Here is a 27,023-nt window from a genome sequence, read left to right as displayed (position 1 = left end):
ATATATATACGTGAGAATATGTAAATACGAAAGATACATTAAAGTTTAACACTGCTGTGATATATTTCAGAGTTTGTCAATTCTGGAATTTTGTTGGCTAAGAACCTTCCAACTGTTCATATTGTTTTGCATATGACAATGGTGTTATAACAATACTATAAGACTGTTCATGCCGTTTTTTTTTTCATCAGAATAAACTGACAGTCATATTGGAGGAATATTTCTTTCAACTGTTTAAGGTAGCGTACGCACCCAGCTATGAATCTTTTCCAATTTGGTATAATTCTGGAACAGATTAATATTATTGCAGGTTTCACAAGGATTTCAGGTTTATTTCAGAATATACTAGCCTTAGTTCTGAGCGATACCGCTCTGATATTTTCATTCTGGATGAGCTCATCATGATCCTTGAGCTATAAGCCATTCTCTCATACTTTTTAAGAAAAGTATATTTAAATTCATACATACAAACTTCCAGACATACCGTTAAATATACATATACACACACACACAAACACACAGGCGTATTTCTTATGTATAACTTAAATCAGCTGAAAGAAAAGAGATAATATAACTGGCTATGTAAGACACTGTATTTAACTAGCATCGATATCTTTCCTTCTTAATTAAGAACAAAATGAGAGAGGTGAGAGGGCTTCCATATTTTGACATGCACATATTGAGTAAAGGAATTACTGCACACTGCAAGGAACTTGTACATAACCCCTTATTCTTATTTTCCTTGCTCAAAATAGAAAGAAAGGAAGTATGCTCAGATTTTAGGGTTTAGAAGAAAATAACATGACCTGAATAATGAGAATAAAGCAGCTGAGATTATACTGCTCCATGCCTTCACAGTGAGTGCCCTCCATTTTCCTCCGTAACAAGGAAGCCTAAAAATCCTTAAACATGCTGAGAAATTTTTTTTACTTCCAGCGACCAAAAAATAAAATAATATCCCTGCCTATATATTCACCCACCAAGTATTCCACCTTCGCTTTGCCCTAATACCATGTATTCTTCCTAAATCCGCTCCAAGGAGAGTCACAAGAATTCTTCCTGCCATCCTCACACCATTTTCATGCCTGTTTCCTTCTTGGAGAAGATTCAATACTTCACGCAAAAAGCCTTGCTCTCCTCTAATCAAAGCTTCTAAAAGAATCGCCTTAAGGAAAATGAATAATACATGGCGTGAAAGTTCATTTGCCAATATCATTCCATATAATGCCCGATAAAATATTACAAAGCCATTGCTTAAAGAATTCGATTAGTACCCATGGTGTTAAGAATGGGTTTGTTTTTAATTCGATACCTTAGCTTGTGCCACACTATGCTTTCAGTGGCTAAAGAATGATTTTAAAATTAATTTAAATAACAAGGCACCCCCCCTCTTCTCACTTAGCTTTATTAAAATTGCCAAATAGAGTTAGCTTAAGTATTTTAAAAATGAACCTTACCTTTGCAAGAATATTAGTATAAGATATTCATATATTTTTATATATGAATCTATACATCTTATGTATGCATGTCTATGGGAGCACGTATACGGTCGTGTATACGCACTCTCATATACATGTATTTGCATAAGGTATATGTATTGATATATATACACTATAAAACATGAGGCATTGCAAATTTTAAATTTAATTATTAATAAAATAATTAATAATAATAACAAATTAACTCAGAAACTAGTCAATAACTTAGGGTCGTGAAACCCTAAAACATCTATACAGACCAGTTAGGGTTACCTGACGCAACGGGCTAACGTAAATAACCAAGGTCAACATGAGACTACCTGACTCAGGGTTAGGGTTTCCAGATGGCATAAGTTCTTCCTGCCCTTACCTCCCGACTTGATGATACTTCCCCTCCCTTCTCAGAGGACGACAATCTCCTGCACACACACTTGGCTAGTTCAACCAGTTAGCTCAACAATTCTTGTCATAATCCTGACACTTTCAAGATAACATTAACATAAATAAAACATCTTAATGCCAAAATGTTAACTTATCAAAACACTAATCTAACATTTATGAGTCATCAATTGATTGTTCTACGTACAATTAACATCATTCAATTATGCATAAACATCTAGGGCACATTCATTCAATTTAAACATGAACATCTAGGGCACATTCATTCAATTTAAACATGAACATCTAGGGCACATTCATTCAATTTAAACATGAACATCTAGGACACACTTAGGACACACTTAAACATCTCGCAAGTATAGCATACATCAATTAGGGCACACATATATCATGGTGTAATCACGGCATATAAACAACTAGGGCACAAGTGGGATGTAACAAATATAAACAATTCTTATCTTAGACAAATTACCAACTTAATACAAATTGTGCCTCTTGTATTAATAAGAGCATCTCTCTTAATTTTTAATCGCTGCTTTATGTCTATTATAATTTACTGTGTATTAATCATGTTAATACATGCATATAGTCGCTGCCTTAACTATGGGAATCTCAAGTGTGTCCCTTAAAAATTAATTGCTGCCTCATTGTCTTGTTTATAAACAGTCATTTCGTTCACGTTTTAATCTGCATTTTATCATTTACTAACTTTCATGCTCAGCTTATTGTTACCTTCCAATGATAATAATCTTTGGCGTCAACCACTTACATGTTCTTTAACATGATCGTCTGGCATGATCATTGCCTTTGTTCATTATGAAATTGCTGTACATCACATTATTCTTTTATTAACTCTGGGTTGTTACAAGTTTGATTTCCCATAGTATTAATTGCATCATAATATAAATTGCTTTTCATGAGTTCATGTCTTTGTTTATTCACGATGCTCCATTGTGAAATTGCACTATCTCCAATATATGTTTGTTAATTAACTTCCATTATTGCTGTTCATATGAGACATTCCTTAATTCGTCATTGCTGGCTCTTCAAGCTAATCATTTTATCTATGTTAATGTATGAGCCATCTTAGCCTATAAATGGAGTCTGAACAAATAATATCAATTACTCTTTTCACTTTTTATCTTCTTTGGAGAATCTACTACTTTGAAGAGTTGACTATCAACCATTCAATTATCCCTTTAGTCGCTGTTCATGAGATAATCTACTAATGAGTCACCTTTAATACTGTTCTTTATCAACCTGCAAAATCATCTTTTCCTGTGTTATCATTAACATCCTGATTTTATTAACAAGCTGATCTTGTATAGAAGTTCTTTGGTCCCTTGTAAATAATCAAGAAGTCGGCCAGCAATAGCAAGGATTATTGGCCTTTGTCTTTTACCCATCATATGATTTCTTTAATCTAGAAAGTTCTCATAACAATATGTAGCAATCTTGTTCATCTTCTCACTTTTGATAAAGATCTTATTTGTCATCAAGGTTACCGGGAGACAGGAGGACTTGGAGACTCTAGACACTGGTACTGGTACTGGTACTGGTACTGGTACTGATATGACTAATTTTCAAAAATAGGAGATGGGGGTACTTGGAGACGTCAATTTTTTTTTAATATAATTTAATAATTTTCAAAAAATATCATGACATAGAACTTTGAAAACAAGAATCTTTACATTATTACAAAATCGGATATTAACAGGGGACCATTTGCTAAAATTGGGTTTCAAGGGCCCATTCAAATGTCTGATGTGCTACAAACACTCGGAAACTTTAAACCATCCGTTTCCAGTGTGAAATAGCCCAAGAGTGTTCGCATTTCTTTTTGAGGAAATAAAATATTGCGCGCCTCTATCAACGACATTAAAGGAGATATTCACATGTTGGCCAGCTCTACACAAGGATGGAATATGGAATGGGCTGTGGTACGCTATTCCGGCCACATTGATATGGATTCTTTGGAAGGAGAGAAATTGTTGGATATTTGATGATAAAGACAATATCTTGACAAAAATCATTAATAAAATCGAGGTGGTAGTTTGTGAGCACATCAACACCATGGTGGCAGAGAAGCAACGAGATACATATGCTTCATGGGAAAATCGCATGGGAAAAGAATGGCCACATTTGATACCACCGAAGGGGATACAATCACAAACAATACTAAAAGAAGGGATGCCAAGTGGTGTCTTCCTCCCCGAGTATGGCTCAAGTTGAACTTTGACAACATGGCGTGAGGAAATCCGGGCCTTTTAGGAGGTAGGTTTCTTGATTAGAAATGATGCAGGGAAACTAGTATGGGGAGGGTCTATCAAGTTGCCTATCGACACAAACAATGACACAGAGTACACAACCCTTTTGGCTGGCCTAACGCTGTGCAAAGAGAAGGGAATAGTCAATCTAGACATCGAAGGTGATTCTTTGAATGTCATCCATGCCATCATCACATGCAATGCTCCGAGTTGGAATTTGGGAATGTGGTTGGAATGTATCTATGAGATTCTGAAGGATTTGGGCAAATAAAATATCAAACATGTATACATAGAGGCAAATACGGAGGCTGATTTTCTATCTAATCACGCCATTGATCAAAGTAAAGTGTCAATCATCTCTTGTGACCAAAGGGCTTGGGAAGGCTTAACCTTAGCAACGGGATCAGGAAAAGATAGATTGTATGATTTTCTCTGATATCTAGCAGAATGATAAGGACAAACATAGTAACTTAGTTTACGAAGTGGCTGAGATCGATAAGACGTGGTGAATGCATCATGACTAGGGCTCCGATTATAAAGCTAGAGCATATCATAGAAGAAAACAAAGTAGAAAAAATAGCAGCGATCAAATGTCAGAGGAATTTGTCACTATCTCGTAATGTGAATGCAATTGCAATCAGGAGTCGGTGGCAGAACAATTAAAAGAGGTATTTGTGATAGAGGGCGATGCAGTGGAGGATGCCGTCTGGAAGACAATTGGGGATAAGGTGCTCAATGGGTCTCATGCTCATAATGTTGCCTCGCTTGTGTTTTGTCTGCAATATAGAAAGAACTACAAGGGATCACAAAGCAACAGAGAGGGCAGTCAATAGCATTGTTGCTCCAAACCTAAGGGAATCAGCTATGTAGGCATTGGGTAGGTTGAAGCCCAACGCTTTTCAAGGGTTGGTTGCAGTTGCGTTCGAGATTGAATAGATAATAAAAAACAAGGACATGGTCGACACCATTATGGCCTTGAGGGATGGCTTGAGCAAGAACAACTTAGAAACTTATGCATTTATCACTATCCTTGAATTAAAATGTAGTTGCGATCAGGAGTTAGTGGTAGAACAGTTAAAAGAGGTATGTGTGATAGAGGGCGACGCGGTGGAGGATGCCGTCCAGAAGATAATTGGGGACAAGGTGCTCAATTGGTCTCATGCTCATAATGCCTCCTTGCTAGAGCATTTTGTCTACAATATAGCAAGAAGTACAGGGGACCACAAAGCAACAAAGAGGGCAGTCAATAGCATTGATGCCCCAAACCTGAGGGAAACAACTATGAAGGCACTGGGTAGGCTGAAGCCCAACGCTTTTCGGGCTGGTGGCAAACGTGTTCGAGATTGAGGAGATAATAAAAAAAAATAAAAAACAAGGACATGGTCACACCATTATGGCCTTGAGGGATGGCTTGAGCGAGAACAACTTAGAAACTTATGAATATATGATGAGTGTAAATGGGAGCATGTTCCCATTTGAATAGTTGGAGAGACCTCAGGAGGTCATTGAGGCTATTAGGGTCCTGATTTTCTCCTTCCGCTGATATGTTTGTATCTTTTTCTTTGTTTTAATAGAAAGTGCGCTACCCCCATGGTAGCAATTTGCTTTAAAAAAATTAAAAAAATTAAAAAGCATATTTTTTTTTCTAATAAAAGCATTAACTAGATAAATTTAGACTAAATAAATGTTTGCAAAAGCCCAAATATAATAAAATGAATGTCCTTGCTCGATGATATGGCAATATCAGAAAATAAAATGCTTTCCCGATAGCAGTCGTATTTTTAATCGAGCCACATTGTAATCATGCATTCATTCCTCTGGTTGGTCCAGTTGGGGTTTGCTTCAATGAATCTATCTATCCGGGTTTGGTCACCGCCATTGGTCAAAAGAACTTCTCTTGTTCCAGGTTCATATTGCCATATGTTTGTTGTCGTGGTCTAAAAGCATAGGTGGCACCAACACTTCTTGCAAAGGCTTCAGGATTTGGAGTTTTGAAGCCCTAGTTTCGAGCAGGAGATGTGAAAATAATGGATGGGAGACTTGGAGTCGTTGGGAGACGCCAAAGTCCGGGTGCTAGCACACCCCTATTGTCTTCAAAAAACATTTTGTATGCTAGAGATGCATCCTAGTCCTGAGGATGCGTCCCAAGGGTCCGAAGACGTGTCTGCCAGTAACTATGTTTGTCATCAATGATAATGATGACAACTTTTTAATCACTCTTACCCATAGAATCTTTCCTTTGACATCAATGACGAAATCTAACAATCGCAACTGAGTGCCCTTGACATCAATGACAATATTTCCAACAGTTTTTTGGTTCCAAATTATTTGACCATATCACTTATAGAATGGCAGACCAATTTTCATTGGATAAGTTTAGATTCCACTTATGGTTAAGTCCACTATGAACCTCCTGCGTGATAGAATAGCTTTTCTTGGAAGAGACTTTAGAAAAAGAGTTACCATCTGCCCAATAATTTTAGTGTTGAACATTGGAGTGAGTGGAAAATTAATACTACATATCTTTTTGAAGCACAAAAGAAGTTCTATGAAAGTTGGTAATTGAGACAAGACATTGGAATTGATCCCAATTCGAGAGATGTCCATTAGAAAAGATATTGTTAAAATCTTTGATCCCTTTAGAAGCCCAAAATTTTGTAGAGCAGCCTTGCAGCAGAGCAAGTGGTTTGTTTTTCCAATCAAGATTCTACCACATGGATTTGTAACTGTCCTTCATTCTCAGTATGTCATTCAAATGATGTTCATCACTCTGCCTTGGGTTGCTGCTCGGCAGATTAATGAGAAAGGAATGACAAGTCTCAGCCATAGAAATACATGAATGTGGCTTTGATTTGAGTAAAACAAAAAACAGGTATGCCCTATTTTAGGCATTTAAAACAGGTGGCCCCTAGGATATCTGTTTGTCGCTCCTGCCATTTTAAATCATGTAAAATTTATTAAAACAGATACTCTTCCTTTGCATAGGCTTAAAGATGGTCAATACATCATTGAGAAAGCAAACAGCACATGGTTGTAGTCATGATACTAGGCCTAAACAGATATGACATTGATGAAATGTCAGTTAAAAGTTTCGTAGGGGTGCAACAAATTGCATCAATTCAAATAGCTAGATTTTGTTCTCAATGCAGCAGTTATCCATTTCCATTAACTTGTATATTTCCCTTGATATTTCTGGAATTTCTGTTTGCATGTCCACTATTGAAAATTTGGAAAAGTATGTGTTATTATAAATATATTTTGTTGCAAGTCAAATCCAAATTTGCAAGGTTGCTTTCAATAAAAAACGGTACATTTATCCCCTAAAATGTTCTGTTAGTCTTAAGATTCATGGCTTTTTATTACTGTTCCTATTACAAAACAAAAGTCTCTCTCAAGGAGGTTAAACAGGTCAGGGAGCCATTACACAGATTCTCTAACAAGGATTTGTGGAGAATGGTTGTAAAAGTATTTCATGTGAAGCTCAAGTTGTGCCTTAAGCTGGACTGAATGACTTTTACTGATCAGGTCATCTGGCCTATAGTAAGAGATGCATGGGGACGGGCTGATGTAAATATCTCAAAAGCATCTAGTCAACTTGATCATTGAAATAGATTATACTGCATTTTACTATGTTTGGTCTTTACTTCTTACTGTGCTTCTAATTCATATTTATACTGGACTAGAAATCTATCATTGTTCTTTCCATAGTAGTAACGTTTTGTTTGAATTTTTGGTCATTTTAGTAGTAACGTTTTTCTGTGGTTCCATTCTGATGGACAGGCAAGAAAATTCTATGAATCAGCCTTGCGTTTGGAACCTGGCTATCTTGGAGCTGCATTAGCCTTAGCTGATCTTCGTTCTGTTGAAGGACGGAATGCAGAAGCTATAGAACTTTTGGAAATGTACTTAAAAGATTGGGCAGATGATTCACTACACACCAAGTTGGCACAGATCTATGCTGTAATAAGCAATCTTGATGAGGCTTTGTCTCATTACTCTGCAGCCCTAAGGTTTGCTCTTCATAGTTTATATTCATTATTACTTGTTTCTTTGTGTTGCCAGAATTTCTGTATGCTTGCTGATAATATGTAGTGGCTAAGGTAGACCATTTGTTCATTGTCTAACTAATGCACTGCAACTACCTAAATATTATATCTATGGAGGGTGAGGCACATGGCAGGCTCATTGCTGTTGGTGATAATGTGAGTACTTATTATCCCTCATTTGAAATGCAGAATTCAGTACATCAATGCATGTCTACTTAAGCACCACAGGAGCATGAGTGTAAAAGATTTATATAACATTAGCACAAGGGCAATAGTGCCTCTGGGGACTGACATGTAGCCAGATGAACCATTTGATAGAATCCCATATTCATCAATGATTTTCATCTGACTGTACTATCTGAAGAGGGGAAAACAGAATGAAAGGTTATATGATAAAAAACACAATGAAATAAGCATGAAAATACTAAAACATCAAGAGATCATTTTTACCTTCCTATTTTACCTTCTCCTTCGGATTGAGCTAGATGAAGTGGATGGTGAGGATGCGCCCTTGATGCTCTACTTGATGTGCTGCTTGCTTGATTTGGATGTGGAATGCTCTCCAAGTGCTCAGCAAGATAGATTGAATTTGATAGGATTATTGAATGGATTTTGGATGGATTTGAATTGAAAGATTGAAGACAGAAGAGAGGGGAGAAAAGAGCAGCATGACAATGCATGAGAAGTGGATGATTTGTGAGGAGAATAGACTCCAATTTATAGATTGGAGGAGGTCAATGGAGGGCCAAGATTGATTTGATCATGAAGGGTTGAGATTGATTTTAGATAGAAGGCATGGATCAAGGGTGCCTGGAAAATAAACAGGAATATAAAATTCCTTGGGAAAAGGGGGGAAAATTTGAATTTCAAATATGAGGAATTAAAAATTCCAAAATAAGGATGCATTGAGGGAGTCAAAGAAATTTGAATTTCTTTGAGAGACTCAAATGTTGATGTGACATGAGTGGGAATTGAAAATTGGAGAATAATGATAAGCATGATTATGAGAGATTCTAGAAGGATTAATTAGGTCGAGTGGGATTAGGAAAAGTGATTTGTAGGAATCACATGACTAGGTTAATTAATTAGAATTAAATCATTGAGCGGGTTTAGAGGAAATAATTATTGGAGGGGACTTTAGAAGAATAAGGGAATAATTAATTTATTTGATAAATTAATTATTGGACAATAGTGACAGGATCTAATTTATATTTAATTGATTCTGAGAGGAATAAGGATAACACAATAAAATTAATTAATTATGTTGATAGGCTTAAATTAATTAAATATTAATTTTAGGTGTCTACATTTTGCCTCTGTTTGATATAGCGTCGTGAAATGATGTTATATCAAAGAAGAATAAAACATAGTGGAAGAAAAGGATAAGGACTAGTAGCATGATGCCCCAGTCATGGGACGAAGAAAAGGATAAGGACTAGTAGCATGATGCCCCAGTCATGAGATGAGGAAGAATGATGAGGAGGAAGGATGATGAGGAAGCACTGGTATGCCCCCTCGAGAGGACATGCGGGTTCGAAGAACACGGGTGTGCTCTCGAAAGGAATTAGAAGAATAGGTGATGAAAGGATTAAGATAATGAAAGAGGGAACTAGGATGGGTTGGAGTGTTGTGAATGAAATGAGACAAAGAAATGATAAATGGATTGGATTTATTGTTGAGCAAGTATAGAGAGCAAACCTAGATTTGATATTGCCATGGATAGTCTACACCATTGATTATAAGAACCAGGATGATATGAAAATCCGAGGCGTGGACTGACGCTCAGTCAAACAGGAATGCCTTGCACATAGTCATGCAAGTGTTGATAAACACTAATGTAGGGTTGCCGATTCGTACAAGGAAGACCTTCAAACACACTATGCCATGAAAACTATGCCCTATTATACACCAGCCAAGACATACCAAGATATAGGATGATCAAGGCAGTCCTGAACAAGTATAGTCCTGGGACACAAGATGAAAACAAAGCGAAAAGCTCAAGCATGCAAACAACATGCACATGACCAACTGACATCTCTTGCCAAGAGTAGGACATGGATTTGGATAAACTGCTGGACTAGGGAAGGAGGCATCCCGATGGGCAGGTGATGGATTGATTGATGGATGACACAAGACAAGTTGGATGTGCAAGGTCTGTAGATGAGAGGATTGTTGCTTGGATTTGATTAGCAAAGTATGGATGGGTGCTTGGATTAGGCACAAGTCAGTGCAAGCTTAGGTAGATGGGGAAAGTTCAGTTTGATGGATTGGATAGGATTGGAAAAAGGATAAATGATTAGATAGGATGAAATAGGGGGATGGATGATTGAGTAGGATTGGATTGGGGAGGGGATTATTGATTAAATTTGAAGAGATGGAGAATATGTCTGGATTAGAAATTGGATAGGATGGGGTGGATTGGTGGATAGGATTTGATTGACTGGAACCAATGACAAGGGAGAACCAAGGATTGGTAAGAGGATGGATGAATGGAAGGAGGAAGTTATTGTTTGGATAGGAGACAGGTGGATGGAGTGGATGGATATGGATAAGATATGGAGGAATAAAGGATGGAGGATAGGGTGATGGAGACCCAAGGACTATGCTGCAAAGGAGTGCAATGCCCCACACTAGAGGTAGTGGAATTAAGGATCTAAGGATGGTGGATAAAGATGTATGAGGTGGAAGGATAATGTGTAATGGATATGGATGGTAGAGGATTAAGGCTTGAATGCTCCAAAGCATGCATGCATATACATTATTTTGCCTCTATATGATCAAGACGAAAGATAATAATGGAGGATTCATTTTAATAGGATGAGGGATATGAGATGGAGGATATGGATGGGATAGTCAAGATCAAAGATAGGAAAGGAGAATGGACTTAGATAGGATGCAGATGGATGGGAGGATTGCGTGGATGAAGCTTGCCCCCAAGTGTAGAGTGCAAGGGGATGAGGGGATTACACATGACACTTGTTTGCCAAGTTTTCATCATGGTACTTACCCAAGGCGCCACAAGAAGTGGTTTTCACCATAGGATGAAATAATTTTTTCTTTAATTTTTTCTTATTTTTTTTGTATTTTCTTGATTTTAATTTTTTAATTTTTTGATTTATTCTTGCGGCCACGCTGATTAGCAGACAGTGGCACTAATGCGCGAGCGGTTGCGCTAACAGATAAAATATTAGTATAATACTGATAGCAAAAACAAATGTAGATGCGTTGATTAGCAGTCAGTCGCGCTGATGCGCGGGTGCTCGTGTCAAAACAACTAGAGTTAGCGCCCAAAAATTGAAATTCAAATTCTTAACAAAATGCTCGCGCTAATCATAGAGCGGTCGCATTGAAGCGACAACTGAAAAGAGATAGAAGTGAGAAGAACAGAAAGAATGAAGAGGAGAGATGAATTTGCGCAGTGGTCGCGTTGAAACCGAGACGATCGTGCTGAAGCACAGTGAGGCGCCAAATGTTTTTTCAAATTTAACGCGGTCGCGTTGAAGCCGAGACGGTCGTGCTGATTAGTAGGCGGTCGCGCTGAATTGGCAATCAGTCGCGCTGATGTGCGTGCGCTCGCGCTGAAGCGTGAACTTGCGAGAAACCTTCACAAAAAACTCAATTTTTTGTTAAAGTCGGGACGTGGGTCCCACCGGGCGTGTCGGAATGAAGAGGGGAAAATGGAATGAAAGGTTATATGATAAAAAACACATTGAAATAAGCATGAAAACACTAAAACATCAAGAGATCATTTTTACCTTCCTATTTTACCTTCTCCTTCGGATTGAGCTTGATGAAGAGGATGGTGAGGATGTGCCCTTGATGCTCCACTTGATGTGTTGCTTGCTTGATTTTGATGCAGAATGCTCTCCAAGTGCTCAACAAGATAGATTGTATTTGATAGGATTATTGGATGGATTTGAATTGAAAGATTGGAGAAAGAAGAGAGAGGAGAAAATAGCAGCATGACAATGCATGAGAAGTGGATGATTTGTTAGGAGAATAGGCTCCAATTTATAGATTGGAGGAGGCCAATGGAGGGCCAAGATTGATTTGATCATGAAGGGTTGAGATTGATTTTAGATAGAGGAAAAGGGGGGAGAAATTTGAATTTCAAATATGAGGAATTAAAAATTCCAAAATAAGGATGCATTGAGGGATTCAAAGAAATTTGAATTTCTTTGAGAGACTCAAATGTTGATGTGACATGAGTGGGAATTAAAAATTGGAGAATAATGATAAGCATGATAATGAGAGATTCTAGAAGGATTAATTAGGTTGAGTGGGATTAGGAAAAATGATTTGTAGGAATCACATGACTAGGTTAATTAATTAGAATTAATTAACTGAGTGGGTTTAGAGGAAATAATTATTGGAGGGGACTTTAGAAGAATAGGGGAATAATTAATTTATTTGATAAATTAATTATTGGACAAGTAGTGATAGGATTAATTAAATTAGATTTAATTGATTCTGAGAGGAATAAGGATAACACAATTAAATTAATTAATTATGTTGATAGGCTTAAATTAATTAAATATTAATTTTAGGTGTCTACACTACCATCATTAGCCAATCCATCCGTGATCACCGCTTTATAGGATTTGTCAATTCTATATGTTATAGCATGAAGAAAATTTCTTTACATGAGCCTTGTTGAATAATTTTTTTGTTGATTTATCATATTTGGAGAATATAATTAAACAACGAATCAGTTAATGGCCAATGAAAAGGTTGTGCACTATTTATCAAAGTTTCAAACTATAATGCACAAAGCTATGCCCCACGGTGTTTCAGGGATAGGGATGGCAGGATGTGTTTCCAGGACGCGGGGTACTTTTGGGCCATTATTTAGGGAACGACTGTTAAAATATAGGGAAGTTTTAAAAAATATACAAAAGTTTTAAATATTTATATCATAACATTGATAAAGCATTCATCATAGACATTGTAGAAGTTTAATATATAGCATTAGACTTGAATTGAGATTTCACATGAGAGTCGATAGACATTAACAAAATTTAAATGCTTTCATTGTCAATGTGCATACATATTATATATGAATTATAACAAAAATTCCCAAAGGCTCCAAGTTTCAACTATGAAATGACATAAACAGAGAACTATGAAAATATATGGCTGTCCCTAATTAGTAGATGTTAGGTCTAAATTAAAATCGGAGCTCGAGTCTGAGTTACTGCCAATATAAAAGGGGCTTCCTTAGGCAATGGAACCCCAACCAATCCCTCCAGTGTCTCCTCCTCATCAATCTGCATAGCATCTTCGGGATTAATATCCTAATGTAAGGTTGGAGTTTGATGATACTATAGAGTTTGTCAATCTTGTAGTTGCAAAGCATTGTGTATAGTAACCAATATCTCCGATCGTCTAGAGGTAAGGTTGTTCTTCTTGACTGATTGGATGAAGCTATATGTGAACCACTTCCTCTCCACAACAACGCAATTGACAACCTATGAAAGAAGATGAATGACAAGTATTCTCAACTTTGTGCATCCTTGCCATGCCACACCCACCATCCAATAGGGTTAATTTGAGATAATGTAGCTCTACCCGACCTGGGATTTGCTTTGTTGAATGTTGGACCGTGAAGATTGGTGCGTGCGAAGTATAGTATATTCCTCTTCATTTTACTTTTTTACAAGGGCCCTCATGAAGCCTTCTTTCACCTCTTCATCATTAGATGAGGCACTCTACTAGGTCTTGGTTGATACCATTTGGGGTTGAGAGCATAGGCAGCTATATGAAGTGGGGTGTTCATGATGTTCCATTGTCGCTTCACAATGAGCCTAAGATGCTCCTCATAAAATCCTGAAGTAGGGTGCTTTCTATGAATTGCTTGCTTGATCTGTCCAAGCATGCTATCAAAGGTCTCATAAATCTCTCCAAGGCTAGGAGGGTCAATATTGGCATATCTAATCACTCGCACAATAGGTACAATGAAGGAGCAAAGATATTTTCAAGGGCAAGGAAGTTACAAAAAATTAAAATCATAAAAAAGTTGGACATGTTTTCCAAGTTAAAAACGTATATTAAATTATTAAATTAAATAATAAATTCAAGAATGCGAATTTTCTTACCTCATTGTGAACCATTAGTCATTATCAAAGATTTTTTGTTCCACACTTCTTCCTTCTACTGTGCTTGCCTCATGCCATCTACCCACTCTGCATTGACCACCATTGATTCTAGAGCCTCTTGGACCTCAAGCATCCTCTCTAATAAAATGAACTAGCTGGCATATCTAGTCTTCACTGGCTTGAGAAATTCTTTCCCCAAAAATGTGCTAAACAAAGAATGTGAAGTGTGATGATTGCAAATGAACATTTGCACACTCTAGCCTTTGACACCAGTGCACCCAATCTATCTTCTCAATGTCCTTCAAGGTATTGTTCAATGCTTGCACACACCATGGGGTCTAAAAAGTGTGCCTATAAGCACCCTCCGTCATCAATCCAGCTAACTTACAGACACGGGCTGAATCAGTCATTACCTGGACAACATTAGAGGCTCCAACCTCCTCTATGGCCTCTCTCAAAATCTGAAATTGGATGGCTGCATCTTTCCTTTTCCCTGTACAATCTATAGCTCTAAGAAAATAAGAGTGTGCTGAACTAGTGACAATAAGATTGAGGAGTGGCCGATGTTTGATATCAGTTCACCCATCCATGATCATGGAACATCCATCCCTTATCCATGTTTGTCTCATATCTTCCATCAAAACACTCACCTTGGAGTACACTCTATCAAGAAGGGTGGTGCATAGCTTAATTTCTTTAGGTGGAACAAATGAGGGACCGATAGTGCTGATGTGTTTTTTATGACATCTCAAACATAGATTAAAATACTATGTATTCTATCCTCTCTTGAACAAGGAAACCTTATAGGCTAAACAATGTGATCAAGTAAGGCTACCCCAAGGTTTCTATAGTTAGGTCTTGACATGAAATTGGATAGTCTCAATGAAATGATGTGATATGCTGGTATCAGAAAGGGACTTATGCTTAACCAGAATTGGAATTCTAAATTGACTCCTCAAATAAAGAAAAATCAAAAGGGATATACGGATAGGAAATCTAATGTAAGATCTAAGGACAATGATGATAATGGATAATGCTTTAGATAGACAAATTCCTTTTGGAACTACTTTCTACTTGACCGGAGAGAGCTCACAATGCCATAGAAAGAGTGCAATCTTCAAAGGTAGTGAAAGATTTTCATATTGGAAACATTCATTCAAATACCGTGCCAATGCAATCCAAATTAAACATTCAGAATTGAACTATTACCCATTATGAGGCTCAGACTAACCATGCAAAGAAACTTGCAATCAACAAATCAGAAATGGTTTGAACCATAGTTACAATCCTTGGACCAAGCTGATTTTTGACTCAAACTTGACTGAGACTCTGCAAATTGAAAAACCCAAAAAATTCAAAGATTTTTAACGATTTTAAACTTCTTTCATGCATTTTTAAATAAATAAACATTAAAGACACAATAATCTCATCAAATAGAAGCACATACGCAAGTTTACATTGATCACATAAGTATAAATGCAAATTTTAGGCTTGCGTTGAAGGAAATAAGCTAAACTAAATAACACATTAGAAATACAGATAGTGTCAAATGTCTACAAATTTCATGGAATATGAAATCTATGTCATCAAAAGTTCAAAACATATATCAAGTTCAACATAAAAGCTAGAGCCTAGAAGTCTAAGGCTCAGAGGAGCCAATATTAGTCGACCCTGCAACTGTCCTACGTGTGCGCCTAAGATAGGTCTTGGAACGTTTTGTAGCCATGATCTGTGCCTATGTCTAAGGCTCATGCTCACGCTTAGTGACATCCATATCCTCATCCACATCATCCTTGAGGTCCTCCAATGGGTCTCCTCGTGCTCTAGCCTCCTCCTCTTCCATCGCCACTGCCACTGCCTTTGCCATCGCCGCTAATGTCATTTTTTTTTTTAACTTATTATATTTTGTTTGTGCGACAAAGTCTAACCCACGAGACTCGACGAGTCTTCCGAGTTTGACAGACTCGACGAGTCTGCCAAAACTCGGCTAGACTCGGTCGAGTCCAAGTCCAGAGGCCATGGGCCTCGGCAAGGGCGAATCGCCTCTGGACTCTGTGAGTCTTACCAAGACTCGGAACCAAGGAATTCATCAAATATCGTCACATATCACCATCCTAACCAATGAACTTTAACTAAATTTGAGAAGTAGAAAGAAATGATGCAAAATGTAGTAACAAGACATAAAGATCCACCATATCTTCAATGAAACTTATATATTAATTTCAACATAGTCTTGGCAATAGTTTCTTCTCCTACTCTAATCTATTTTGCTCTACTACTTCCTATTAACCTTTACAAATGAAGGGCCTAGATTGATTCTAAATCGATTCTAAATCAATGGCCAAGATTTGGACAACAAAACCCTAATGTGGGGTAGTTGCAACTAACACCACTTACATTTAATATTTGACCAATGATACGATTGCACAACTTTGGACACATGTCCTTTATAGAATGGACCAATGAGAATTGATTTTGAATTACGAATGAAGGGCCTAGATTGATTCTAAATCAATGGCCAAGATTTGGACAACAAAACCCTAATGTGGGGTAGTTGCAACTAACACCACTTACATTTAATATTTGACCAATGATATGATTGCACAACTTTGGACACATGTCCTTTTTAGAATGGACCAATGAGAAGTGAGTTGTATTAAGGTATAATATTTAAATGTAATTCCACGTGTCACTTTGATCTTCCTTGGATGAGTTAGGTTCAATGAACTTGGACATGTTGACATGGCATCACTTGATTGGTTGAGAATGATTAGGCATAACATCAGTGTAGATATCTCTTGATACTCAACACCATCCAATTGTTTGATTTGATGGCTTATATTCCCAAATTGCATCATCTTGATTAAGTTCCTAAATCTGACTAACTCTTTTGAAACTATCACAATGTTCTCCTTGATCACATTTCGTCTTCATGTTTTGGAATTTTCCTTGTGTTTGCTATCCTTGTGGAGTCTTCTTCATGTCTTGAACTAGTCTTCATCATAAAGATGTGAATCTTGTCCTTCTTGGTGTCTTGAGCTAGTCCCCATTCACGTTGTTGAATTCCTTTCTTTGATTTTGGATTTCCAAAGGAAATCCAAGGTCGTTATCAGCTTGTTTGAAGTGTTCATCTTGGATTGCATTGTCTTGAAAAAATCGGCTCTCTTGCGTTCTCCATCATCTTTCCATTCCTTGCAATACTTGGACTTTGACCTTGATCTTCTTGTTGTCTCTTCTATGTGGTTGAGTCTTTCTCCTTCATCATGTTGTTGAGGTGTCCCTTAGCCATGTATCATTCCTTGCCTCCATTGCTGCTGATAAATGAAAGCCAAAATACCTTAGATTGTAATTGTAAATGAAACTTATGCAAGTGCAAGGCAAATGGTCTATGATGAATGAAATTTCAAGTCTTGCATTACCAATTCATGTCATGTGAAACAATATTACTAATTCACACAAAATTGTTTCACAAACACTTCCCTTCAAAAATCTGGAATCAACACTAAGGAATTCTGGAACATCATGATCCAGGTCTGGAAAATGCATTTTTAGGTCTGCAAATGGTCAATTTGGTTATGGAAGTTGCCTACATCAGAGTGTATATCTCCTTCTTTGCTGGAAAATTCACCTTCCCTTGAGTCACCCCTGATTTGTTCTTCAATAATTCTGAATTAATACTCAAGTCTGACTATGGCTTAATGATTCATTTCCAAATATTATTATCTTTAAAGCTTTATGATAAACATTTTCTTCACTTGTTTCTGAACAGTTCTGGAACCGAAATTCACATCCCGTTGCTTGTATTCACTTCTACAATGTTGAAATCATTCTCTTCCCTTGGAATTTGCTGCTTTGCTACTTGCATCTGATTTGATTTCTTTGTGTAGATTAGTAACTCTGCCTTGTGAATTCGCACCTGATCCTGAATTTGAACTAAATTGCATTTGAATTGGAAAGAAGTGATGGCCTTTTGATCTTGCTCTTATATGTTTCTAATGAAAATATTAGCTTAAAAAGGGTGGTCAGCTTCTTGACTAATTTAAAACATTTCACAAACTTTAGCATTAATTTACTTGTGAATCATCCTTTTAGGTCGGCCTTCTTCCATCCTATCACACGTTACACCTTGATTTCCAAGATGACCTTACCTTATATCTGGTCTATTTCACACGTTTTGCAAGGTATTCATTTCACAAGTTGGCTAGGGTTTCCTTTACATGTTTCAACACATTCTGTACATGTTTTGAACAAATTTCCTCACCTTGATTTCGGCCTTATTGCATTATAGACCTCTTGAGTAGGATTTTTTATTAATACAATAATGTTGAGTGCATTTGAGGGGGTATGTTGCAATTTTGAGTGCAAATCAGACTCCGCTTTGCATTGTTGAGCGCGTTTTAGGGGTCTTCTTGCATTGTGTAGCACGAATTTCACCTTTGCATGCATTGTTGGCCGCAAATGAGGAGGTGTCTTGCATTCTTGGATGCGAATTAGGGTTTGTCTTACAATTTCTAGCATGAATTAGGGATTGTTTCCTCGCCATCCTCGAGTCCCCAAAAAGTTTCTAGTTCGGGTATAGGGGTACCTGTTGTGACCTAATCACACATCACCCCATCCCAGATGGGGACCCCTTACTTTTTAGGCCCCCTTAGTCTTTTGTTTTGTTTTTCGGGGTCTTTTGGTTGTAGTCTCGTCAGTCTCTCTGCTTTGCATTTGTTTGGGGGCTAAATAGATCAAGTCTGCTTTTCGTTTGAGCAAATTTGGTTAAGTCTAGGGCTCGTTTTGTTAATTTTAGGGGTTTTTGCCTTGAGTCCTAGATTCTAGGGGTTTCTTTTAGGGTTTTGGAAAAACTGAACATAGAACTGGAATTAGGACCCTTCGAGGAACCTCCCAGTAAAATTTCAGCGAAATCGGAACAACGTTTCATTTTTAGAAAGTTCGTTTTTTTTAGGGATTTTATTGTGGCCCAAAATGTCTTCATTTTGCCAAAAATAAAACTTACTATTTTTAGTAAGTTTTCATTTATAGTAAGTCATCCTGCGTCCTGTTTTGGGTTCTAACTCTGACATTTTGAAAAGTTTCTATTTTTGGAAAGTTCATTTGTGACAGGTCCGCAAAGGTAGACAATGAAGATTGAGCATTCACGATTATTTGTAAATCTAGAAGGTTTGAAAAGCAGACAGAGTGAGCAAAATTTGGCTAAGTTGGCATCCATTCCTATAGTGGAAAGTTTGAAAATCAACTAAGTCTGGAAAGCTCCCTTTCGTTCATGAATGGCATCTTGAATTTGAAGGCAACAAAGGTTGATTGAGTCTGAAAGATGAAATTGCACGAAAATCCATGGCATAATGGATGTGGCGCCCATGTAGGAGATAGGGCGCTGGAATGAGGCACCAATGGAAAGTCCGTCAAACTCCAAATTCCCTCCCTAAGTCAAAATAGCGACCATGAAGTGGAGTTGGGCGCTAAAATTGAGTTGTCTTGGAAATCACAAAAAACATCAAAGTTCCTTGCCAAGTGGAAATTTGCGCCCAAAACCAAGGATGGGCACCAAAATGGAATGCTCAAGGAAATTGAACAAGGCATGGAATTCCTCCATGGAGAATTAGCGCCCAAGGCATGATTAGGGTGCTAGGAAGGGGTCGTCATGGAAAACAAGAAGAGGTGTGAATTCCTTGACCAAAGTAGAATTCCGCCCAAGCAGGAGGTCAAGCGCTAGAATGAGGTCACCATGGAGAATTTCAAAAACATGAAAATTCCTCGCCCACTTGCAAATTGCGCCCAAGGGAGAGTCAGGGCGCTAAACTTAGAAAGGCATGGAAAATGTTAAAATTAAAAAATTCTGACATGATGCAAATTCCGCCCTAGTCTTAGCAAGGGCGCTAAAATCACATTGTCTTGGAAGTTATTGAACAAGGCAAATTCCATCTCAAGGAGGAAACAACGCCCAACATGGAGGAAAGGCGCCAAAGTCAAGTTGGCAAGGAGAATGGAGAAATTTTAAAATTCCACACCTAGCAGAGAATGGCGCCCTGGTCTTAAATAGGGTGCTAACATGAATGAAGCAAGGAAAACTTTAACATTGCCAAATTCCTCCCTCAGGTGGATTCAGCGCCCAAGGAAAGTATCCAGCTTCAAAATGATTATGACAGAAGATGATGAAAATTCCATTATCCAAGGGACTCCATGCCAAAGATTGGAAATTTCCAAGGCAAAGAGGAAAATGAAGGTTAGGAATGGAAAGGAAAAGCAGAAATCCTCTTGAGGAAAATTTTAAAATTTCCGTTTTTAGGCACCAAATCTTATCAGAATTTGAAATTTTTTACAGATTTGGACTCGTGAGAGATTTCTCTCTCTCTCCTAAACCTGGTTCCTAAATTTCAAGAATGTTCCTAAAAATTAGGTGGTGGAAAAACGTGGAAAATTCCCTCCAAGGCAGCAAAAGTCAAGCCAAGTGGTTGAGTAAGGAGAATCTTGAAAGAATCTTTCAATTTCCCTCCGAAATTTGAAAATTGGAAATTAATGAGTTGGCAAGAAATATTCTAAGTATGACTCATGACTTAATGCATTAAGAGAAATTTCCAAATTTGAACTCAACAAGGAAGGTTCCATGTGCATGGCATGGTGAATGCGAAAGTATGATGCTAATTAATGCAATTGCCAAATCTAGTGCTTCCTGTCTTAGCAGCATGATTTGAGAAATTCTATATAAGCATGAAGTGACATTTCATTTCTCACGTGCGAATTTCAAGAAAGAAGAGTTGGAGAAGAGGTGAAGAAAGACGTACAGAGAGAATTTTTCATCATTTTAAAAGAGCTTTTCCAGGATTGCAGAATCAAGCAAGGCAGCTACTATAACCAGGCAGGCACAGATAAAAGCGGAGATGAAGGGCTTTCTTCCAGATTCCAAGATTGCTTCCAGGTGGAAGGAGATCAACGATACAAATTTAGGAATGTTCAACTTGGTTGCATTCAAGATCAAGATGTTTGGGACACCAGGGCATAATCCCTCTCCTAAAACTATCAAGTTTGTTAGAAGCGGAATCGTTGCGGCAACTGGTTTTCCTCCTGCAATCCAGTGTCCAGACTTGATTCTTGAATGTGTAAAACACTACAATCTGGAGAGGAAGACAATGTCAACGTCAGATGGCAAGCTGTTGGCGACTTTGACTCCGAAATCAATTGGTGAAGCCTTCAAAATTCCTTCATACCATTCCATGACATACAAGACTATAAATGGAGCTAGGGCAGTATATGAAGCTGGTCCTGGTAGATGTACGGATATGATTAACAAACAGTGGTTGTTGAAGCCTAGGCCACATATCTCCAAAATGCCTAAGATACTCACTATCTTAGAATTCAAACAGGAATATGTGGACCTAATAAAGATGCTAGGCAGGATAGTGGGATGTTCACATACTGAGAATTTTGAACCGTGGATGTTCTTTTACATCGGCGAAATCATGAATGCTAATGGGTTAGTGGATTGGGCCAAGTTGATCAGCCACTACTTACACAAACAACTAAGAGATTTGAAAGAAAGGAAGTCCCAATCCTTCTTCATGAGCTACTACGTGATTTATATTCTTGCAAGAAGGGGATGCTTTGATGGTTTGCTGGCAAAATGAATCATGGGTTGCGGACCGACATAGCTGGAAGTGCATGAATGTTATCGTCAACTACATCTTCATAATACTAATTCCTACAAGCTGGCGAATGACGCCCTCACTATGTATTTGACAAGACTTATGCAAAATGAATTCCACACAAGGGTGTCACCACAAGCTAGGGCCCTAGTTTAAAAATATGGAGCCACGTTCTTGCATTTTCGGAAGTTCACCTATATCAGGATGCGGGGATTCTCATATCAGTCATACAAATTGCCGAGGTATCCATCCGACAAATTGGTACTGCTTGAACTCATGAGGCGGTTGACAGCCTATGATCAATTAACAAAGAAGAAGAAGAAGTAGTCTATTGAATTCCCGGTTGTCCTAGGTGATTACGTGGAGGTGTGCCCAAGTTTGGAGGCAGCTGAGAAAGCAACAGACAAGTTGACATTCTATCACTTGGCATTTTACACATCAAGAGCTCAATATGATCCTTATCGCCAAATCAAAAAGGTTGCTGGATTGAAATTAATACATAGGTATCACCTAGAAGACTAGTGGGCAAGTGCCAAGAATGACCTTGAGGTTCAAAAGAAAATGTATTCCAGATTGCCCCTTGACACCATCAGGATAGGTGAGATAATGCAGGTGTTGGATCAAGTGAAGGAAGATTCGGACTTGGTGCAACCAGAATTCGAAAGGGTGAAAGATCAACCCATTCAGCTGCCAGATTGGTCGGAACTTGAAATTGACGATCTAGACATCTTGGCCAGACTTGTTTTAAAGTTTACCAAACACTGGGTTGATAGGCATATGAAAAGGTTGAAAGAAGGAAATGTCCACCTAACTTTTTAGTTGATGGGAAGCCTAGATTCCCATAGCGAAGCAACTGAAGGATCTTCACAAGCCCAGGAAGAAGGAGAAGTCCAACTTGATAGAGGGAAAAGTGCTCCAAAGACGCCGAGGATGACAAAGAAAAAAGATGTCTATCGGGAAGCCCAATAGGAAGCCCAACAGAAAGCCCAACAGGAAGTCCATCAACAAATTCATCAGGAAGAACCACTACAAAAGAGAGCAAGGGTAGAAAGAATGTAGTCACCAACAAATTCTTCCAATGTGCGGGAGGTAGAAATGTTTTTCAGGAAAATCTAGTAAATCCACCTCCAGGCAACATCCTTGACAGTGCTCCAGCACAAGATATTCTCAGCGTCGGTGCTTCACATAGACCACATCAGTCAGGAAGTCAGAGACAGGAAATTCCTCCTCATTAGGAAGAAACTTGCCAGGATAGTTTCGTGGAAGCCATCCTTGGCGAGATAGAGGAAGTATCATAGGAGCAAGAGAAGATGGAGATCCATAGTCACTCCATTCCTGCTCCTGATGGGCGGATGGATAGATTAAGAAGGGAGCCGAAAAAAGAAACCGATCCAGCGCGAGTTAGAGGAGTTGTTGAAAAGAGTGGATCACCCGACAGAGAAGAATGCTCCCCGGAAATTCTCCAAGGTCGTGAGGGATGAATCTGGATCTCGAACCTTGCACATAGCCGAGCCTGCAGTAAAGGACAAGAATAAAATAAGGCCGAAAGATTATGTAGTCAGACAAGTTGAACTTGGGCATGCTTCCACCGGATAGGTAATTGAAGACTTCAAAGGATCTTCCTTGGCCATGAGGGAAAGAATGCAAAAAACAAAGGCAAAATGTAAAAGGCTAAAGGAAGAAAATAGGGTCTTATGTGATTATATCAGAAGTCTCAAGCGGCCACTCAAGGAAGCAGATCCATCTTTCGTTCCTCCTCCCTCCCTCCCTAAGGAAGTCGTTGATGACACAGAGGTAATCAGAGTAATGGCATAGAGTTCCAGGGTGTGGGTGGAAGATGTTTTCACTGCAGCATGGAAGTTCATTAAAGAATTAGCTCGTCTTCATTCTAGATCTGTTGCCCTTCTAAACAGGTTGGAAGTAGCAGAAGGTTTGTGCGAAGATGTCCACATCTATCAGGACTTAACCATTCTGCAACTCAAAGCTCTAATGAAGATTCCAAAGCAAACACCGATTGATGGAAAAGTAATCCAAGAGAATGAAATTTATGACTTTTCCCGATGGTTTAGCCTCATTTGCTAAGGAAAGAATACCTTTGAAAAGTTTAGCATGGAGTCTTTAACTTTGAAAGACTTAATTAGAAGGGTGCAGGAGGAAGTGATCAATGTGATCGAAGCGTTGTTCGCAAAGAGGCTTAATGAGGATGGAGTAACGGTAAACTCCTTGAAATCTCATTTACATGAATTCTTCTTCGTAGGTTCCTTTTCTAAGGAACATTTTCAGAATGTTTCGTCATTTCCCAACATAATGAAGAAGGCACAGGAAATGATTGTGGAATGGGAAAACTTCTTCTCCAGGAGCGAGGAAGAAATCACCTTGATGGAGTTTGACATTGAAAGTGTGCCAAGTGTCTCCGTACGAGAGTTGGAAGCCGTCATCGGTAAATTCATTGTGTATGCAATTAATGAACGGGATGATGGTCGTCCATTCTTGGATGGGAATCTTTTGACTGAGTAGTGGTAGTGCATTTACTACTGGATATTTTGACTTAGCGGCGACTTGGTCAATGCATGTTGAATGCATGAAGAATGTTTTTGCATGTAGTCGCCATCTTAATGATTTTATTATAGATTCCTTGTGCATGTAACCGTCGCATGGAGAGTGATGGGCATTTATGTTTGCACGAGGAATATTCATGGTATTTTGGGCAAATTTGATGTAATGGGGTGCATTTTATGTACGAATGGATGCAATTTTGGGCTTATTTGAATTAATTGTATATGGGCTTAGTGGGTATTAATTGCTGATTCCCACCTTGTTGCATCTTGAGTGGAGAATCTTTTAGGGTGAAACCCTAATTAGGGTTTGCATGTTTTCATGGCCCAAGGCCTATATAAAGGGATGACACCCCTCGTTTGTAAAGGAGGAGAGATTGTTTTCAGAGATTGTTGCTTAGAGTTTCTGAAGCAAACACTTAATACATTGTTTGATTGATGGTGTGTTCTTGTGTTGTTTCGAAGCTTGCATGTTCTCCACTCTCTTCATTTAAAGTAGATTTGCTTTATGTTGTTAGAAGAATTGGATTTGATAGGATTACTTGTTGCAAAGTCTGAGCTCATACTTTTGGTGTGCTGCTGATTGTTGCATATTGTGCAATGTTAGCTTGAGCCTCCATTATATGTGTACGCTTAACTTCGATTATCTATGAAGATACTTTGATTTGATGGTCTCCATTGGTGATTTGAAAAACCTTTACACACCCCCTGAAGATTGTACCGCCTTCGCTTAGTTGTGCTTTGTTGGTGAAACGAAGCGTGGTTAGATTTTGCATGAGTGATCTCCTCTCCTTGTTCTTAGGCCTAGATTAGACTTAGCTTAGTTTTCTAAACCCTATCCCATTTACTTTCCGCACATTTTAATCCAAAAAATCCAAAAAAGAGAACATTATTGATAAATCATTGCAACTAAAATTCTTAACTCTACAAATTTATCAAAACCTTCTGTGAACATACGTAAGGCCCCTTGGGTTAACAACAAGCTCATCAACCGATTGAGTCACGTCCACGTTTAAAACGAACCTTAAAATTAGTTGTTTGATCTTTCTTTGCAATCTTAGCATACGGCCTGATTTTAATCAAGAGAGGGTAAGGTGATCGTTGGTAACTTTATTCTGTGTTCGACGTAGTCATAAAAAACACATGAACAGTACCAAGCTAGGGTATGCGTCCCCGTGGAGCATAGGATGTCTTCCATCATCTTAATCTAAGTCTCAAATGAAGCACTATAGGGTATGGAAGCAATTGTAGTAAAGCAACCGGTTGTATAGATGCATACGTACATGTGAAGCATGAAAGGATTGTAGTATGGCCATTGTCAAAACCATTGTGACAATCCATGAGAGGTTGAACTTGTTAGTCTTTTGGTCAGGTTTGAGCTCGCTAAACTCATGATCCAATCATCTCTACCAGATCCATTTTACACAATGTTCACTTGGTTACGCTGCATGAGAAATAGGATTTGATGGTGGGCAACATTTCTTTTTGCACATGTGTGGTGAACAAAAATGATGTGGAAGTGTTGCCAATGTTTTGATGATTCCAAGTGACCTGCTGATTTTGAGTAATGTGCCTCCCAAATGAACCCATTGCAAGGCATCCTTGAGAAAACACATACCTGACCAAGTTTGTAGAGAAGCTTGTCACAAAGAAATCTTCAACATTGAGAAAGGGTATTGTAGAGGCACAAATTCTGTATCTACAATACCGCGAAACCTTGTCCATAATGTTGTGGACTCAAGCATTGAGCATGGTTAATAGCACGATGAGTGGAGGGCTCAAGCAGTTGGATACTTGTTGCTTTTTGCCTTCTTATCTATGACACTAGATGGTGTCACTGCAGATGTGTCATCCACTTCACGTGCCTTGCATTCTTTAACATATTTTTTGTATGAAGGAATTGAAGAGGCTTGTGATTAGACTAAATGATGGTCTCCTTAGCTAAGGGTTAGTGTGGCCATTGCATCATGGCTTAAACAATTTTGTAGAGCTCCTTCTTGTAGGAAGTATACCTTTCCACAATTTTGTTAAACACCTTTAAATGGAATGCAGCACGATGCCCACGCTTAGTGAGTATATTACAAAGTACAATATTCAATCTTTATTTGGAAGGGTTGATTGATGTTAAATAGATGCAAATTTTTGCAAAGTCTAGTTTAGAGTTCTTTATATGTTTGATATTGCATTTGTCTGCTAAAAGGGTGACCTAGCTTAGTGTTAGTGCATTATTGTTTTTGTTTTATGCATTTAGTTATATACTTTATTGCATACTACATAGTTAAGATGAGCTTGCCTTGGTAGTTTGCATTTTCTATATTTATAAATGTTAAGGAATTAGATCAGAGGTAGAGAAAATAACAAACTTACTATATTTTAACAGGGATAGACTTTAACTGAAATTACTGCAATGAATAATGTTCTTCTTTATTTATATCTAAATATAAATCTGTAATATTAAATCTCTGTTAATATCGACATTTTTTGGGCTGTTTGATTTCCACGGTAATTGAACAACATCCCATACTGTCGATATCCTT

General features: G+C 38.1%; 1 protein-coding gene across 3 annotated transcripts in view; it reads left to right on the top strand.

Annotated features, from left to right (window-relative positions):
- Positions 1 to 27,023, top strand: part of LOC131030980 (anaphase-promoting complex subunit 7) — a 184,826-nt gene that overhangs the window by 133,487 nt on the left and 24,316 nt on the right. For 2 of the 3 annotated variants that reach the window (XM_057961965.2, XM_057961966.2), the window contains one exon: positions 7,925 to 8,154. The exons of the other annotated variant lie outside the window; for it this stretch is intronic. In XM_057961965.2, coding sequence (XP_057817948.1) covers positions 7,925 to 8,154 — 230 coding nt within the window. The remainder of the gene's footprint in view (positions 1 to 7,924; positions 8,155 to 27,023) is intronic. 3 annotated transcript variants of the gene reach the window in all.

The sequence above is a fragment of the Cryptomeria japonica genome, chromosome 9 (assembly GCF_030272615.1).
Source record: "Cryptomeria japonica chromosome 9, Sugi_1.0, whole genome shotgun sequence".
Lineage (NCBI taxonomy): Eukaryota > Viridiplantae > Streptophyta > Pinopsida > Cupressales > Cupressaceae > Cryptomeria > Cryptomeria japonica.
The sequence above is the reverse complement of the archived record's forward strand: the minus strand, read 5'-3'. Positions and strand labels throughout refer to the sequence as shown.